The sequence below is a fragment of the Hydractinia symbiolongicarpus genome, chromosome 8 (genome assembly GCF_029227915.1).
Source record: "Hydractinia symbiolongicarpus strain clone_291-10 chromosome 8, HSymV2.1, whole genome shotgun sequence".
Lineage (NCBI taxonomy): Eukaryota > Metazoa > Cnidaria > Hydrozoa > Anthoathecata > Hydractiniidae > Hydractinia > Hydractinia symbiolongicarpus.
Window position 1 is genome coordinate 11,013,680 of NC_079882.1, and position 19,362 is coordinate 11,033,041.

A 19,362-nucleotide genomic window follows, 5' to 3' on the forward strand; every position below is an offset into this window, starting at 1 on the left:
TGCGCCGTTTACGTAGTCCAATTAGGTCAGGCTTTTCTTCTTCAGTATCTGATGAAATTTTAATTTTCTCAGTGTCAATTTTTAAGGAATCCTCAAAATCTTTGTTTTGTTCACAAATCAAACAAGTGTCTGTATACGAATGGCTACAGTCGGAACAAATTTTCCTTTTTTCAGCTACTTTCAGTGGGGAAAGTTCCAGTTGATCATCAATATCCTCAAAATACGACCTTGTTTTGAGTACAAAGTAAGTTTTCGACGGGTAGAGGCCATTGCTCTTGAAATAATTTGGTAAATTTTCATTGGTAAAAATTTCTTCACCAAAACTATCACATATTGTTGCTACTACATCAGATTCTTCTTCATTGTAGCTATTTCGTCCAAGTCTGTTTAAATTCAAAAAAGATTTTTTACTTCTTCCCTGATGATTTCTTTTAGTACTCCCTCCATTTTTTTATTTTGTGTTTACCTTGTAACATGCGCATGAAATGTACAAAATACAGACCACGAGACCCACGTGGTCATTTGATTAACGTCCCTCGACCCGGTCTTTTTGGCACAGCGCGCAAAAACTGTAGCAGTAACAGTGTGCACTGCAAACAAAGGAAGAGCGCGCACTAACCAAAGAAGAGCGCACACTGACCAAAGAAGAGCGTTGGTTTAAATTGGTTACATTGGTTTAAAATCAACTCACTAAAAGCCAACCCAACCAAATTTCAATTTATAATACTAGGTAAAAAAACAAGAGATAAAATCACTCTACCACTTGAATCAGTTACTTTAAATGAGTCTGACCACGTTACACTCCTAGGTATTCAAATTGACAATAAATTAAACTTCAATCAACATATAAACAACTTCTACCCGAAGGCAAATTTTAAACTTCATGCATTACGAAGACTACGACCTTATTTATCGCAACCCAAAGCAAAAATACTCAGCTCAAGCTTTATACAGAGTCAATTTAACTATGCACCCCTTATTTGGATGTTCTGCAGTAAAGCTGCATATAGTAAAATAGAGCGAGTACATTATAAAACATTGAAGGTTGTATACGATATAGTGAAAGCTGACTATATTGACATTTTAGAAAAATACAAGGACAAATCCATCCACCAACGCCACTTAAAAACTTTAGCAATAGAGGTGTTTAAAAGCATTAAGAATCTGAACCCTGAATTCATGTGGTGCCTATTTAGTTTTAACACATACCAATGTGAGCATAACCTCCGGAGAGGCCCTTCCTATGGTACAAATTCCATCTTGTATCAAAGTTGTTGGATATGGAATAATCTTCCCCGTGAAATTAAAAATAGTTCAACCATTGAAGAGTTCACGGTTAAATTAGCCTGCCAGGATTCTATTTTATGTAATTGTAAAATATGTAAAAAAAATTGATGAAAAAAAAAAGTGTAAAATATGAATTGTAAACTTTAATTTATCTTTGCCCAGAATGTTATTTTTCATTGTTATTATTATTATTATTATTTGTTACGTTAGTTGGTTTTTATTAGCGAAAACTATCTTGTAAATTTGACCAACGTTAAATAAAGAAACATACATACATACATACATACATACATAGCGTGCACTAATCAAAGAAGAGCGCGCACTGACTAAAGAAGAGCGCGCACTAAGCAATGCAAGGCGTAAATGATTGAGAACACCGCGCACAATGTGAGCCTTCAGGGCCATCGTAGAAATTATTTCTAAGTTTCCAACATTTTAACGAGATTTCTCCTAATTTTTCATATATTTTTGAGAAAATCTTACCCGATTTCCTCATTATATTCAAGACATTTTTATGGGAGCCCTGATAATTCATTCTGTGCTATGTACAAACAAAATTATTAACGTAGTATGTATTTGTATTGTTTTTATCATATTTGCCACTTACTCTCCTTTTTGTTGCTCCCTTCTTTTCTACCTCCCCTCATTCATACCCCCATTCTTTTCCATAGTAATCCCGCTTTTTTATCGAGTTTGTACCGTACCTACGTTCCCCAATATTTCTACCACGTGACAGTGTGATTATTTTTTTCTTTCCTCCAAGCTATTTCGAATACATGTGTTTTAGAATTTCAATTCAAAGATGTGGTAGTTGCAGCGTCCATTTAGGTTTTTATTTCTTTTTACGTGTCATGTAATTCTGAAACCCGGTTAAATTTTGCTTTTCGCTTAAAATAATACTAACTCAGTTTTATATATTGAAAAATTAGCTCCCGCCAACAATGATCTCGTTGTACAGAATAAATATGATATACAGCATATTAGTCGTTTTGCCAAGAATCTAAAAATTCTGTGTCACTAAATGTATATATGATAATAAATAATTTTTACGTAAATTCTGTAATATGTCATGATTTATAATATATCTATATGAATTACATATCGATAAACATTAATGAGGAAGCTAGATGCTATGAACGAAGCAAGTACGGTGAAACTTCTCTAATGTGAACATCGTCTATAATGCGTGAAGTTGATACATCATGGACAAATACTTAGACAACCACGCTACTCTAAATAAACCTCCATGACGCGGACATGTTTTCTGTGTATTCACTTCTTTTCTACAATAGCTTCGGCAGAATGTTTTTAGTCAATAACAGTTGCAAAACGTTTTTATCACAATTTAGCTACCGACAAAATGTAACGCAACGTCACGCTTTTGTGAGAAAATTAAAAAGCGCGAAAATATGTTTTTTAAGAAACTTATCGCGAAAAGGTATTTTAAGTATCAAATTTCTATGTTTTTCCTGCTTTTGCAACAAAAAATTGACATTTAATAGCGTTTTCTAATCCTCCTTTCAAGCTCCAGTTGAACAATTATTTTTTTGATCGTTTGACCCCGTGTAATACCGAAAGAAGCTATATCACGTCTTTATCGTTAATTTTAAAAAACAATAACATTTTTAAAAGGTACAAAATGTGGTTTTAAAAAACGGTATTGGTATTTTCTTCTATCTTCTATTCTTCTCCTGGGCCGTGGAATACATTTCATATGAAAACTGAAAATGCGGAAGATCAGTAGTAAAAAAAGGTTATGGTATGAATTACAATTTTACTTGTTCAAGGAGTAGCTACATGATAAAAAAAATGTTATTATAGTCCATGGAATAAATCTTGCAAGAGAAATAAGCCCAAACTCTAGAACAGGTTAGTTAGACCAAAATTTGTACCCTAATATGCAAGGTGGACTCCCTCTGACTGCCGTACTAAAAGTAAATTCGATGCTAGAAACATTGATTCGAATAATTAAAGGTGGGGTTCATGCTCGCTTCTGGTGGGTTTATGTTTTAGTAATTACACCACTGTCCATGAAATTGATAAATTGATCTGAAATAAAATATGGTCAAAAACTTTTGCCAGCATCTAATCAGTAAAAGCGATTGTTGATAAGAGACTATACATTTTATAGAAGATTTTATACACTTTTATACGAGACTTTGTACACTTTTATATGAGATTTTAAAAAAATAAAACGAAGCAAGGCTGGATGATGAATTACAAATCTTTTCTAACTGCACGAGTTTAATATAAAGAAAACCAGACAAAGCATCGTGATAACTACTAAGTCCAAACTTTGCTTAGAAATGTTTTTGCGCACACAGTCATTTGACTGCATGCACGAATGGAGTTTGCACAATTGGCGCCAAAGCATATAATGTGAGAACTACAACAAAAATTCCCATCTTAGTCCGTTTTAAAAGCGAAGCTTACAAAAGTCATTTAGACTGACGATATTTACGAGCTGGGTACAGAATGCTTTCGCTTTGGTTGTGGACGGCTGTTGTAGCTATGTGCGAACAAAGCTGGCTCATCATATAGAAAAATATTTACACCTCGAAACATGCGCAAAAAACAGTTACACCTTCACGTGTACGAAGTCTCAAAAATCTAGTAAAAACTGTAGAACAAAATCGAAACAAAATAACCCGGTATTTCGTAAAAAAGACGTCTTGATTCATCATCGACTTCGCACGCTATGGCAGCCCATATGTAGCAATATTTAGTCAACCTATATTTGCTTGTGTGATCCATATATTGATATTAAGTGAATTATATGTTCATATTCAGTAAAAAAAATATATATTTATTCACTGAAAAACATATATTTAGTGAAAAAAATATATACTTAGCGGGAAAACCCCCCGAAACTCTCGTCTGGTCCTCGAATTTTACCGGAATATTATTTTTGTTCTTACCAATGCAAGGGAAAGGGAAATACCACAATAAACATGGCCGAGCAAGAGATGGAAGGGGCAGAGCGTGCAAATCTAAATGCACTATATGGCGAGATGTTACACTGTTTGCGATGGAGATCTTGTGAAAACATATAAAGTTGACGAATCACATCACCAACAGCCTTTCTGCATGTAACATCGTGTTGCAATTCTCCGTAAAAAGTAACTCATTTAGAAGACCGATGACTGAATCGATGTGTTCCTTTGAAATTTCTGGAGCATTTGCATCGGTTGGGCTGTTTATCTCAATGGATCTCACAACTCGTCAAATAAACCTTCTCAGTTTAACGACGACGCCATCTTGTTTTTTCTGGCGGTTAAAACACAAGGCAGAAACAAAGGTGACTTACCTGCATTCTGACTGAAAATTTTTACAAAACACAGACTTTGACGACATATTTGGTTGACCAGATATTTTTGCAATCACTAAATACAAATATTTTTTTGTGAAAATACAAGTCAAATAGGTATATAATTTCCACTAAATATAAAAAAAAATTTACTAAATACAAATAAATTTCACTAAACTTAAAAATATATTTTTACTGAATATTGCTACATGTGAGATGCCATAGCACACAACTCCGTACATTCATGGAGTTCATTTAGCACATGGGGTGTCAGCGCAGCAGTGCAAAGAGATCCAGCATTAACACTCGGTTATGCCAATAGCTTTTTTGGAGTGTAATCAATTTTTAACTTGAAAGCTATGTGCTGAGATCATTATCATGTTCGACTGTTGGGATCTTTTGCATATAGTTTGAAGCGTACAACTTTTTCCGCGAATATTAAATGTCAACAACTTTGTGTATAAAGATGCTGAATATGATCAACGAATATGTTACGGCGCTTTAACACTGTTTTTCTCGGCATATTTTTGGGGAGAGTTAATTGGTGATCTGTCTTTAACAGGTGATTTTAAAATTTTCAGTCTATTTTTAGCTACAAAACCAGCTATCAATTCAAGCGCTTTTAATTTGTACTAAAAAAATAAATCATGTCATTGAAGGGCGGCCACCCAAGGTAACGGAGAAAACTGATTATAGAAAAATTAAACCTATATTTCTGGTTATATTAAAGTTATTAAATTTCACAGGTAAAATATTTTGCGAAACAAAGAAATATTTTTCGGGAATCTTTAATTTCGCTCAGGTGGAAAAAATATTTTTCATACGTTTTAAATTGATGTTAAAATTAAATTCAAGGATATACAAGAAACACCCAAATTATTGTTTTTGTTAAATTTTTGATTTTTGCAAAAAAGGGAGATTTTAGATGCAAAGCTTAACTTTCTTAACATGCCGAGCTCTCAAACAATGAATTGTTAACATTTTTTCACAGTGTGATGGTAATAATACACAACGGAGGAGCACGAGAAACAACTTTTCGATATAAATTCGGAACTAGATGTTAAAAAGTAAAACAGGAGACACCGTTTCACTACTCAAACAGAGTATATTTGAATAGTGTGATTTTTATGCGATAAGCTTTAAATGCCGTACCTTTTAGGCTCGAGTGTCGCAACTCGAAAAAAGGTGTTCGATAATTTTTTACGTCTTTCCAGTTTATTATTTTATGGCAAAATAACACTATCTGATGAATGGTAGCTGTTGCAAATGTTAAGCGGTAATTCTCGTTGAAATTTTGTACCCGCGAAATGACCTATATAGACTGAAGTAGGAATTGACAAACCACTGAAATTATATGTTAATATGCTAAACAAAATCTCTATGGTATTTAAGTACATCATTATTAAACGTATGGTTGATTCAGCTGATACAAACCAGAAAATTAAGTCATAGAGAAAATCAAAATATTGGAGGACAAGGAATAAATCGAGGTTTATAAATTGAACAATATTTCTCATAAATTAGTTTAAATAAAAAAATTCGAGTTATTTATGTACAAATAAATAGAAAGTCATAAATTAATTCATAGATATATACAGAATAATTTACAGGATAAGAAAAGAAAAAAAAAGGATAAAGATTGAAAAAAGCAATCATCAAAATTCCGTGTCAATAATATTCCGTGTCACGTTACATTTCAATTCTGACACTTTTTATCCCACTGATTGATCTAGCGGTAACCAAACAAAATCAAAGTTTTACTTTTTTACACTTAAATAACAAATAACTTGAAGAAAAAATCCCTTTTTTACATTGGCGAATCGGGACTGTTTATTGGGGAGTAACCATATCCCTTTTTATCTTTCTTCCATTTGACACGTCGATTTTGAAACCAGATTTTAACTTGTTTTTCCGTTAAATCCAACATGGCTGCTATTTGAATCCGTCTTAACCGGGATAAATATCGGTTATTTTGAAATTCTTTTTCCAGTTCCAACAGCTGAATGCTGGTGTATGCAGTGCGTATTCTTTTGACTTTCCCACAAAGTTGTTGTTGTTGTTGTTGTTGTTGCATTTGGAGGCGACGGCTTTCCATTTCTCGGACTAAAATAAACAAAAAAAATGAATAACAACATCAGTAATGATATTTTTAGTGGGGTTGAATTTGTATTTTATACCGAATAACGCAGCATGCAGCATAATTTAGCGCGGTTATTTTATAATAACAAAGCTCTTCTTCTGCAGCAGATTGATACTGGTTTTAGCTCTCTTCAGCAGGTAGTCTTTTACTAAAAGAGTCTCGAAGGCGCGTATTTTGTTACAAAAGATTTTTCGCAATGCCGAAGAGTACTGTGGAAAAAAAATACGCGCCAACTTGCCGAAATTACATTTGTGCTGAAGAAAGAGAAAGAAAGTTTCATTTAAAATGTGTAGAATTCTCAAAATGAGTAAAAAAAATAAATTAAATACGATATATTCTATTTACCATAGTTTGGGTTGAACTGCATTCTTTGTCCTGTTAATGGTGACCCTAAAGGATACATTCTTTGTCTTTCGTTTCCGTAAATATGTCTGGAACAATGTTGCGAGTCTCTACCAAACGGATAAATCTTTTGAGAAGGCGCTGCTTCTCCTTCCCTTGGACCCGGTTCACATATCGTACATATAGGTTGTGGAGTGTGTGGCTGGCAGCATGTGCACATTGTGGGGCCGCGCATGCTACACATCGATGAAGGTGTATGATTCGATCGCTCCATAGTATGATGGCGTTCCAAATTGTGGTGTCGTTCAATATGTGGAGGAGTGGTTGGCGATCTCGGTGACGATCCAGGCGAGTGTGAATACACCCTTGTTGCACCCAAAGGCGAGTGTCGATAGTGCGGAGAATAATCTGACGCGGGTGATGATTGTCCGGACTCGAGTGTTGATGGCGGCTGCCTCATTATCAGCTTTTGTTTTTCATGTATGATGGTATCGATTAAAAATGATTTAGACATTTTTTCTATCTATTCCAACAAAACTTCTTCGATTTAATTTCTTTTTGCTAATTTCCACCTTCCCTTTCTTAAACGACCTTCTCGACCGAGTGGTAGCTAATAATATCTCTTAATAATAACCACGGTCGTCATATTTATATTCTCAATAGGTTTGCACATGCGCAGAAGGTTTGAATAGAACAAAATTGTTTAACAATTGCGCATGTGAAATGTTTTCAAAAGACTTTCTCATTGTTAGCATAAAACGTCTTAATTAAACCTGCATAAATTATGAAGAATTCTTTTCAAAAAGTTATTCAGCATAGGCGGATACCGCCAAAATCAAAAGCAAATCGAAAAATAAATAAAAACATACTGAAAGACCACCTTGTGGAATCTTTGCCTGGAGAAAAACTTTTGATAAAAATATACATGTATACATAAAAAAAATAAAAAAGAAAATAATTTTAGGTTTTTGAGAGTAAAACGACATTATTTTTGAGGTTTAAAACTTTGAGGTTTATAATGTGTTTGCACGCATGTAATAAAAGATGGCGCCAAAACTATGTATCCAAACTTAATTCCATTTTAGCGTATTTTTTTCGAGGCTCGATACTAACTTTTTCACAAGTGGTTATTTTTTGATGTTTTTTTGATAGCGCAGCTGATAAAAGTCTTAATTTGAATAAAGTTCATTAATTTTATCTTTTTTCCCATTCTTTACCGTATCTTAAACTATTAAACAAAATATAATCCAAAACAAATAGCTTCAAATAGTCTTTGCGAAGTCGACAGGTTTTTTGTTCATCTAATTTCTTCTTTTCCTCTCTTTTTTTTATGCTTGCAAATTCGCTTATATATGATGAATTGAAAAAGTCGTTTTTACTGCATTACTTAACATATTTTTCTTATTTATTGTTCATTTTTAATATTTTAGATTTTAATTTAATTTATAGAAAAATATGTGTTATTACCGACTTATTTGGCTTTGCAGGAGTTCTCTTTTAAATAAATTTAACAAAATTTATTTTGAAGTGATGTTTTTCTTTTGTCGCTCCTTACTGTTAATATTTGTGTAAAAAATACATCAGGAAGAGAAAAAAACAAAACAAATGGAAATGTTTTAAAGAAAAATTGGGGGAAAACTAGAAAAAAACTAAAAAAGAAAAATCAAGTATTGACAGAATAAAATCTCATGATAATTTCCTTTTTAACATCACGTACAATCTACTATTCCTTATAATTATAGCTGGAGTAAATTGACTCTAAGTCTATTTGAAATCAGCCAATAGCATCAAATGGTCAAACAACACTGTGTTTATATTGCATCGAAGGAGGTACAACTTCAGACATAACTGAACGTATCAACCTTGGTTGCTAATGCTGGAAATGTAGTTCTTCACTTTAAAAGTTATTTTTACACCATTCAACATATTTTGAAAGATGTTAAACGTCAATTATGTACATCTAGTAGTTCAAAAAAAGGAAATTAGCCTTCTTTTTTTTCAATTTAGATATTTATTTCAAGCCAAGGTTGCAAAAATCACTGTAACATCTAGTCTTTTAACGAAAAAAAAAACTGCCTCTCCTATAAGAGGGTTTAAAAACAGTTAATTGTTAAAAAACGATAAAATATAAGCTTGCGTAAATATTTTTTCTAAACCAGTTACGTAATGGATGGTTAGGTTAAAAGATAAATAAAAAAAAAATAAAAAAATTTAGCCCTGTTACCCAACGTGATATTGATTTTTGTGGACGTGTAGAATACCGTCCATTAGAACAAAACAATAACACAAACTAATATAGAAGTCGCCAAAACTTTGTCTAGACACGTGATCAATAAAAGTGAGATCTTTAAACGAAAACACAACTTTAGCCTAATGAAATAATTACCAATGTCCATCCTCACATAGAAGAATGTCTGCATTGGAAATGTTTTATGCATAATGAGAACAATGCTTTTGATAGTAACGTCTACGATACAAACTGAATTAGACCTAAACATTGAATCATTCTCTGTCTATGATCAGACCTCGACAATGGCTTCTTCCCAGGACCTTAACACTGATAGAGAAATCCGAACAAGGATAAGAAATTTGGATTGTTTTTTATGAGTTATATATCAGTAAATAAATGCATATGAAATAAATAAACACAGAACAAGAATGTGAAGGTATATGAAAATTTAAATCGCTTTGTCCATAACGGAAACATGTGTTAAAAAAAAAAAGTTTCCAGGAAAACAGCTATCAACTACAAGATGATCAAAATAAATTTTTAGGACGACCAAAACCTTATTGAGACTACATTTACAATTTTATTTTCATCAATAACATATTTTTTATATATATGGAAAATAAAACGAAGACAAAGAAATAATTATGAAATAAAAATGTGAACAATCATGACATTGTAGCCTGTTTTTTATATACTTAATAATAAAAGATGGCGACAAATTGATGTCATGATAAGTCCTTTTAAATTTTTTTTTTATTCTAAATTTTTTCCTGTTTCTTTTTATAGTTCCGTGTAAACAAACACATCCCTTAAAGAGGCGTGCATACTTTTCAGTAATCGCAGCTCCAAATTAAAACTTTTGAACGAAAACAAAAGCTTCGATAAGTGTCCCATGTTTTCCTTCATTTAATTAGTCGGGTTTTTAAATTCAGATTGATAAAAGAAGAGATAGGAAGGTGTATTTAACTACACAAAGATTGCAAAACAATAAAATTAAATTAACTCCGAAAACTCCACCGCCGATTTTATTTTATTTGTTTTTGATATATACAAAGGAAGAAAATTTTATTTAGCAAAGTAAAAATGACGAAGTTAAGTACACCTTTAGGCAAATGCCTATAAAGTAAAATTTGGCTAATTTGGGTAGCAAGCTATAAGAAATTAACAGTTCAAGCTCCTTCAGGGAGAGTCGGTTGGAATAGTAAAATGGACCCGAATTAACTTTTGATTTTTCTTCTTCTTTATTTCCATCTGCAAATTTTGATAAACGTAATTAAAGAATTCCATGGAACTTGAATAAAAAAGTTATAGTCTTTTGTAAAATGTTATCAGGAAGGAATGAAAATTCAAAACATCTATATAAAACCTATTTCTTTCCACTGATAAGCGGCGATCAAGAAGACAAAAAGCATTCAATTTTATTTCATGATTGCTTTTTATTTGTTATTACGTCACAACTAAAAAGTCGGGAAAAACGATTTCCCACGACAAAATATTCGTTTAACGTGTTTTTCTATATTAGGCAAAATTCATAACAAAATTCAGTTCAATAAGGATATCGTTTCTTTTCATAAACCAAATGTCAATTTTTTTTAATCTTACAATACGACCGACAATGTGCCGACTGTTTTACGTCTGTTCTTCCTGCATGTCAACACGTGTTTTACAAAATAAATGTATTTAACACAAAACGACATTTGTCGTCTTCGAAAATCGAGTCTCGTGTGAGTGCGATATCATTATTGTTTCTCTATTCTTAACTGAATTCTAAAAACAAATATTTATCCATATGATATTTTCAATCCTTAATATCTAAAGGAATTCAAACACACAAACAAACATCATTATTTTCAAGTTTTATGTATCTGTTCCCTCAAAAACAACATTTAGAATTCTGACGTCTAAATAAGAGATAATTTTATTTTGTTTATAATGTTATCAACATGTTCTTCTTTTTCATTCTTATATTTGTTTTCAATTCGTCTGAAAGCTACATTTCGTGACGATTTCTTCCTGGTTCCTCATATACCCAACTGTCTAGAGACCCTTATACGCGTTAGAAATCATGAAGCGACTGATTACGGTGTTGTAAATCGTTGTTGTTGAAAGATCTACATAATAATTACCCGTGCAAAATGGTACCTTAAGTAGCGAGACGCACGCAATGCGGTGTAAAAAACACGGGCGAACTAGTTTTACAATATTAGCTGACACATAAACACTTGTTTGTTTGAACTTTAATCCCTCTTAAGGGTTTTAGATTTTGAGCCTAAAGGGGATTAATTTTTGCGATTGTTTAATTTACAAAAGATTATTTTTGCGATCTGATGAAAACCGCGAAAGTCGTGGGCTTTTAAAACATATTATCCCTCGCAAAACTACTTTTTTCAATATAAATAAATTTGCTAATTAGAATGTAGCAATATTTATGATAATTTTTGCAAACAATGTCTATCAAAAAATGGACAAAATATGCACGAAATGGAAACTATTGGTTGTTTTTTCTAAAATTAGCGGACAGTCCAACATATTAGGGAGCAGCATACAAAAATAATGAAAAACTGAATAATTTTAAAATATTTATTTTAAACACTTTAAAACTTTACAAGAAATGTCAGCTTTTACAGCCTCAATTTTCCTCGCAAACCAGTCAATCAACTTTTGTTGTCCATAAAACTTATACATAACTGGTATTTATTTTAAGTTATATTACGTTCAATTTATTTGTTTTCTTCTTTTTTGTGTCTAAGTCAAGCACAGTACCCGCTAATTCTTTAAGTTAGACATTTCGTATACAAAATCGCATTTTCTTTAAATTTTGAGCTTTCATTGCAAAACTTTCTAAAAGACGGACACCTCTGATTAGCGGACACTTTCTTCATGCACCAACAGTGTCGGCTAATTAGAGAGAATACTGTAGTTTTTTTTTGAAAAAAAATAAAATAAAAAAATAATGTTTCTGAAGGTTGTCTTTTTGCAGAGAAAGGTTTGCTTCACACACTTTCAGTCGATTCGTGTGGTAAATGGTTGTATTTTTTGAACGTTCTTAGTAAAAAACAAAAACAAAATCAATATTACGTATATTTAATAAAAATTGCAACCTTTTTAATTGGCGCCAAACATGCAGTACTCACACGCTGTATTTTTAAAATATACCGAATACTTAAACATGCATACGATAGCTATCATGCTCAAATTAATAAACGAAAGAAAAAAAATATCTTGCCACTAGTATGTTTTGATAAACGTTTCGTCCAAACCTGTGCTACAGAAATTACTTTATGCAATGTTGGCGCTCTTTTTCTTATTTGAAAACCATAAACAAAGACCGTTACCAGAAATCGACAAACTTTAAAATTTATGTTTTTGTTGCCAGCCTAGTAAGAGTTTGTAAATTAACAAATGTGTGTGAAAAGAAATAGGCATAATATGTATTCAAATCTTTGCAGAAAAAACAAAAAAGTCATTTATAAATTGGAAATACGCATATTCCCCTGCTATTATCACAACACTAATCCTAACCCTTACCCAGATGCACACAAAATAATCGGTTAATACACATACACGAAACATGAAGCTCAAATCTTTTAAAAAAACGGAGCAATTTACAAGCAACAGTAATACATGAACTTAAGCAGCACTGAGCTTTAACCAAAATGGTAAGTAGCTTAAAAATTTCTATAACATATACACACTTTTATCTCCCCCTATCAATGACAGAAAACGTTAGTTGAAAGAAACCTAGTCCTAAAGTCATGACGGGGGGGAATAGAATGTAATAAGAAATTGATGTCATTTTTAGGTATAATTAATATACATGTAAAAAATTAATTAAACTTCTAAAAAAAGACGTGAAAAAAATGGTCATTAATCATGCGCGTAACAAAGAAATATTGGCGCACTTCTTATTCATAGACGCTTAATCGTTTTTGTAAACAAAATCGCAACATGCAGGTATGCTCAAACAATCAAGATCAAATCAATCGAAAATCTAAAAACGGAACACTATAAAATATTTGTATTTATGCGCAACAAAAGTTTTCTTACTTTGTGAATAAAAAAGAACGAGATTCTAATCACGTTGAGAACTCAAACTCTGACATACGGTTTATTTTTAGATCTTATTTACAAACGAATTTTTACAGGGTGGACGAATTCGTTTTGAAAATGAATGAGCCAATGTAATGAATAGGAAGCTACAAAATGTTTGAAATTTTAGACCACTCGGCCAACGTTTTGATGTTTTAATAATTTCAAAAAAAAAATAGCTTTCATTCAAGGCCAATACAATTTATATTTATTAAAAAATTTTATACCTAAAGATTTGTCAATAAACTCCATAAAAAAAGCTCTCTAAAGCGGAGAGTCTAAAAAAGTGGACACCTCCTTAAAGCGAACACTTTTTCCAGGCCCCACATGGGTTTTCCCCCAGAACTTACTTTTATAAATCGGCATGCCCAGGGGTTAGGCAGCCTAGGCAATTGCCTAAGTCTAATTTTGTGGTCGTAGAAAAAACATTCTATAGATAGAATTATCCAAAAAAAACAGAATTATTTTTGTAAATTTGTTTTTGGCATCCGGCTCATTTCGACATCATGACGATGCGGCGTTTTATTAATTTTTTTATCATTGATATTTTACTCAAAAGCAAACCCGGGGCGATGTTAGGCAAAAATGTCCATTCGCCTAAAACGTCCGCGGGTTTTAAAGTTCCGAATGAATGAAAATCACAGATGGAAGAAAAAACGCCTAAAACGTCCGCGGGTTTTCAAGTTCCAATGGACGACAAGTGGATGCTTCTTTTTCAACATGGTTTAGCTGGGTCAGGTCCAATTGCAGGAAGCACCTCAAGTGGCTAGAATAAATCAAAGCAATTGTATGCTAGCTAAGTTAAATGAAGAAGTTTTGAGTTTAGAAACCCTTTCAGATATTAAAAGGATTGGAAATGCTGGAGGGAAGTATTGTTGCCACTTATGCCATGTTGATGTCTTAAACCAAACCTTCATCCTGCCTCTGCAAAAGACAATGAATACATTGCTTTAAAGTAAGTAACACTTCATATATTTTAGTTTTTACTGCTGCTGGATTTAAGGCACTTTTGTGTCAAGAACTATTCTTAAAAGTGGTAAACCACCAGATGTTCTTACAAAACGTGTGATTTAAAAAATCTCTTTCTTATCAAAACAAAAGGTTTTAACTTGACCTCGATCAAATGGATTGTTTGTTCATTAATGCCAATGCTAAACGAGATAACTGAGGCAATTTATGTAAACACTGTCTTGGCGGTCAAAAAATGTTTGGAGGTGTATGTTAAGTTTTGTATAGAGTATTGCTAAGCTGCATGTATTAGTTGGAATTGTGATAGTTTTTTGTTTATTGTCTTAAGGTCACAGGCTTCGTGTAGCCGTTTATGCAACTGTGTATCTTTGTGTCCGTGTGGAAAAGGAATAATTCTTGCAAGATAACTAAATGTAAATAGGTCTGTAGATCGCCTTTCCCTGGGGATTTACAGATAGGTAATATTCGAATGTTGTCAGTCCCTGAAATCATACGCACTCGGATATGTGCTCCTGTTAAGCAGGCAGACGACAACAAGTTCAAAATAATTTCTGTTCTCTAAAAATCGATGTTTACAGTATGAGATATACTTAAACGTCAAAGGATTCTACCTCGTCCCAACGTCAAATTTACGTTTAGCATATACTTTTCGATTGTGAGTGTCCCTAAGAACTTTGACTTCGTTGGAACAGTAGATTTTATATACAACATCCCACTGCTCATTTTAAAAACTTTTAAGAACACGAGAAGATCCTTAACTTTCCCATGCTGCTTTTAATTGTGATAAAATTGCTAAAAACAAAAGAATGAAACAATACCTAATCTAAGAATAGTCCAAGTTTGTTGTATAATATTTCTTCTTTTTTGTTGAGCAATACAACATATATAATTTTGTTTTAGGAATAGATATATTGATGTCAGCCATGATGAATATTCTTCTGACAATGAAAATCACCATCAATTAAAGAACACAGGAGATTCATTATGAATCCTTATAATATTGGAAAACTGTAAACAATGGATATATATCTATATATCAAATGGATGGATATGATATCAAAATAACTTGTACTGATAGAAATGATTTTCACGTAAAATGATACCGATCGAAACAAGAACTGCATGTTAAAGAACGTTCTGTTGTCGTTAGAATTTGTATATATATATATGTTGCTTTTTGTATGAGAATCTTCAGAATTGACCTAGTTACTAAAACTTTTTTAAAGATTTTAAAGTATTAAACTACTTTTTAAAAATAGTTGACAGGGGCATGTGAGGGTAAATAATATGCAGACATGTTAAATGTTTTGATGTTATTTTTCTGATTTCTAACTCTTTTCTGGCTTAATAAACTGCTTAACTTTTGTGGAAATTTTTTAACAATAAAATTAATGCTTAATAGAAATTGGTGCAAAACTACACCAGTAACCTTAATATTAAACTATATTAACTTCATAAAGGGGTAACTACTATATACTTTTTGTAGACGTTAATTATGCGTTGCTATCTTACACGTGCTGCTTTTGTTTTTGCATTTGCATGTCGTTAACTCAGGCTGTAATTTTCCAAACAATAATTCTACGTTGCACTGCTGTTGACTATCTATTCCTAAAATTGTCTTGTAATGTAATTTTTTGTGGTATTATTAGCTATTAGACTTATTGCATATTTTGAAATAAAGTAACTCCACAAATTTGTAACTTGGCGATTACTTGTACTCGTATTAAATGCGTAAAAAATAAAAAAGATGCTTAGATGATACCAGTGTGGTATGTCATTCAAAGAAACTGTGGCAACGCTAACCTTGTTTCGAGTCTAATTTACCAAACGGAGTTTTCCATCCGCATATTTTAGCGAGGATACCAGTGTTAAACTACGGAGGTTACTTTTATTTATTGGGCTATAAAGACACTTTCGTTTCTAATCTAGGAAAGATTTTTAATAACTAAAAACCTCACTTTTGGAAAGATTTTAGCTCCTTTTATAATAAAAACACAAAACGCCCGCTTTACCTCGTACAACAGCACAACCCTTGATATTACTTTGCCAAAAAATCAATGAAATTTTGCCTAACCAGAAAAAAATCCTAGATCCGCCCCTGATGCCAATGGATTTCCAGTTTCGGTAAAGTAGATTTTTTGCCAATAATAAGTAAAACCTCTCCAATGCGGACACCTCTCTAGAGCGGGCAAAAATTTGGTCCTGAAAGTGTCCGCTTTAAAGAGTTTTAACTGTATTTCTATTAGTAAATCGCAATTTTTCGAACTACACATCTGGAAATCAAATTGTAAACTAGCTAGTACGATAGCTTTCAATATTACAGCTTTACTTATCCTGAAAGACGCCCTTTAGAAAGGAAATACCAAAAATTCATATGCCAGCAAATGACATATCTTTTTTACAATTTATGATCACGAGTTCAAAAATTTTGTGTTAGTTCTGGGTACATTAAGGCTAGGTATTCTCATTTTTTCTTTATGTTTTGCTCAAAACGCTCTTATTTTTAATATCATAAAGTAAGCAACGGAATATATTAAGATTTTGCAAAAACTGTGAAACAATAAAGAAAAAAATCAATCAGCAGCCAGATGCAAATCAAAATTTACTGCAGTCGAAGTTGTGGTGCAGTATTGCAGCATGCTGGGAGCTTTTTTATGTATTATATTTTTTTATATTCTGCTGTAAAATGCAATGATCAGCTAAGCAATACAGAAATATGGCATAAATTATTCATTTCATTCGTTCGAATAGTAGCTAATTCTATTCCTGCACAACGTGAAAGATGCGCCTACTTCACATGCACCCTAAGCATGCCATATAAACATATTTTTAAGATCTCACAAAGTTTTCGGCTAAGTGTGCCTGTTTGGTTAAGTAACCGTGCTTAGCCAACCGTGCCGTCTCGTGTACGCCTCTCCTGCATAAACATGCTGAAAGTAATGATGGCATTATTTTATTTAGAAAAGAATGGAGATGGAAAATACAATAACATTAGAACGGTAGTAATGATTAATTAGACAATAAAGTAATTTCAAATACTTGTTAAACGAGAGAATGTCTAACTTAGCAAGCTGTCTACGCACCAAATAACGCATTTTATCATTATTTAAACACTCACTGTGCTTACATTTTGTCACGATTTTGAAGATGTACCGCCTTTTTTGCACGAAGTAATGAATATGTAACAGTATCAAACTAACAAGCAAGATTGTAAAAAAGAAAGTTTTTTACATTATTACATTCCTATAATATTTCGCGCAGCCAATGTTTGGTCAATAGAAATTAACCCATTTTTTAACATCCATCGATATATACGAGGTATAATTACTTTTTAAAAAAGCACTTTTAACATAGAGCTTTATAAAACAACATTTCTTTTGATGTACATATACTTGTCCCTCACATACTAAATTTAGTCGAAATTTAAATTTAATTTTTTTAAAGAAAATGATGACGTCAGCAAAAAATAACGTCAGCGTTATTTTTTTGATGTCAAATCACTCGTATTTCTTCTGTTTTAGTTAGTTACTGTGCCAAGTTTTATAGTCATAGCATTTGTCCTTTCTTAAATTTAACAGGAGTGGTAAAATTAATCACCTCCCCCCCCCCCCCCGTAATCCTAGCCCTAAAAAAGGGTTGAGCAAATACCCGGTGAGTTTACATTGGACTTTAATAATTCACTTTATTTAGCCACAGTATTTTTCATCTGACCCTGACATAATTTTAAATCGAAATAGAACAGAATCAACAAAATTTACTATTTACCGTACTTTTTGATAATCACCTGTTTCTTTTGTTTTGTCTAAATATCTTAACTTCGCAGCATAATCTTAGCAACAGAGGAATTTAATAAATTTTAATGTTTATCATTTCATAATTTAAACGTTCTTGTGATCCAAAACTTACATCTTAACCTCGACGCAAGAGTTTGTTGTAAGCTTACAAATGTCGTATTTTCTCAGTACAAAACTGAACAGTGTGATCACTAACATCAAGAGGCGCGAAAGAAAAATCTTCACAGGTATAACTAAAAGAAATAAAGTTGAATCAAACAAATTAAAATATAAAATTTCTGACATTAGTAAAGAATATGAAATGAAACACAGAGAAATTCAAACAAATATATCCGACACCGAGCAAGAATTATTAAACATAAACTGTGGCTGCCATTTAGAGGAGGGTTTAAGAAAAAAAACATCGCATCCAGATTTTAAGAATAGCGGCAGTTCAGAAGCTTACAAATGGTATCAGTTTAACAATACGAAGTCGTGTTATGATGTGAAAAAGAATCGACAAGAAACAAAATATTCAAACAGCAATCAAGGCTGGACGGTAACACGAAAACCCAAGCAAAGAACATTTCAGGACCAGACTCCAAGTTGGTCAGTCACCCATAAAAAAGATCAACGTTTAATTTTTAATCAACCCATGCGAAACAAGTATAAGATACCAGCAAATACGTTTATGGCAGACGATTGTAAACAAAGTGAAATATGTATAGACGACAATGACATAATATTTCAAACAGATGATAAACAACTAACTCAAAACATCGACATAATAGCTGCACTCAATCACATATCAACTGACATATCAAACACCACAATCGAAAAAAATCATATAAAATCTTCCAGTCGTACGTCAAAAAGAAGTAGACGTACGTCAACAGGAAACTGGGGCCAATCACGAGGAAGTACAATTGGCTGTATTGACTCAAATATATTAAATGATATTAGCCAGACTAGCCATAAAAACCTTGAGAATGAAAACATTGCTGCAAGTAAATCCACAAATCATGTACGGGCCACGCAAAAAGATCACATCAATACTCAGCTAATGAGCATAAACAAACAAGACGCCGCTAAAAAGATAAACGCAAACATAAAAAGATGGTCAAACTATACCAAAAATGTTTATGACAAACCTTTGCTGCTTACAGTGCGTCAAGATGACAAATTTCTGTCATCAATTGTGAGCAAAATAAGTCTTGACCAAGTT

General features: G+C 32.4%; 1 protein-coding gene across 1 annotated transcript; it reads right to left on the reverse strand.

The window, feature by feature from the left end:
- Positions 1 to 6,035: 6,035 nt before the first annotated feature.
- LOC130655089 (homeobox protein Hox-C5-like) lies at positions 6,036 to 9,669 on the reverse strand. Its single transcript, XM_057457792.1, has 2 exons — positions 7,080 to 9,669; positions 6,036 to 6,697 (listed from the first exon to the last, which is right to left on the reverse strand). Exons 1-2 carry the CDS (start codon positions 7,588 to 7,590, stop codon positions 6,402 to 6,404), a joined length of 807 nt encoding a protein of 268 aa, XP_057313775.1. The 5' UTR covers positions 7,591 to 9,669; the 3' UTR covers positions 6,036 to 6,401.
- Positions 9,670 to 19,362: the final 9,693 nt, after the last annotated feature.

What these genes read in the sequence shown, in the direction of transcription:
- LOC130655089 (XM_057457792.1), bottom strand. Translation starts at nt 7,590, where the DNA reads ATGTCTAAATCATTTTTAATCGATACCATCATACATGAAAAACAAAAG. An exon ending in GCAGTTCAACCCAAACTATG is followed by an intron (nt 6,698 to 7,079) that starts GTAAATAGAATA and finishes TGTTTATTTTAG; the next exon opens with TCCGAGAAATGGAAAGCCGT.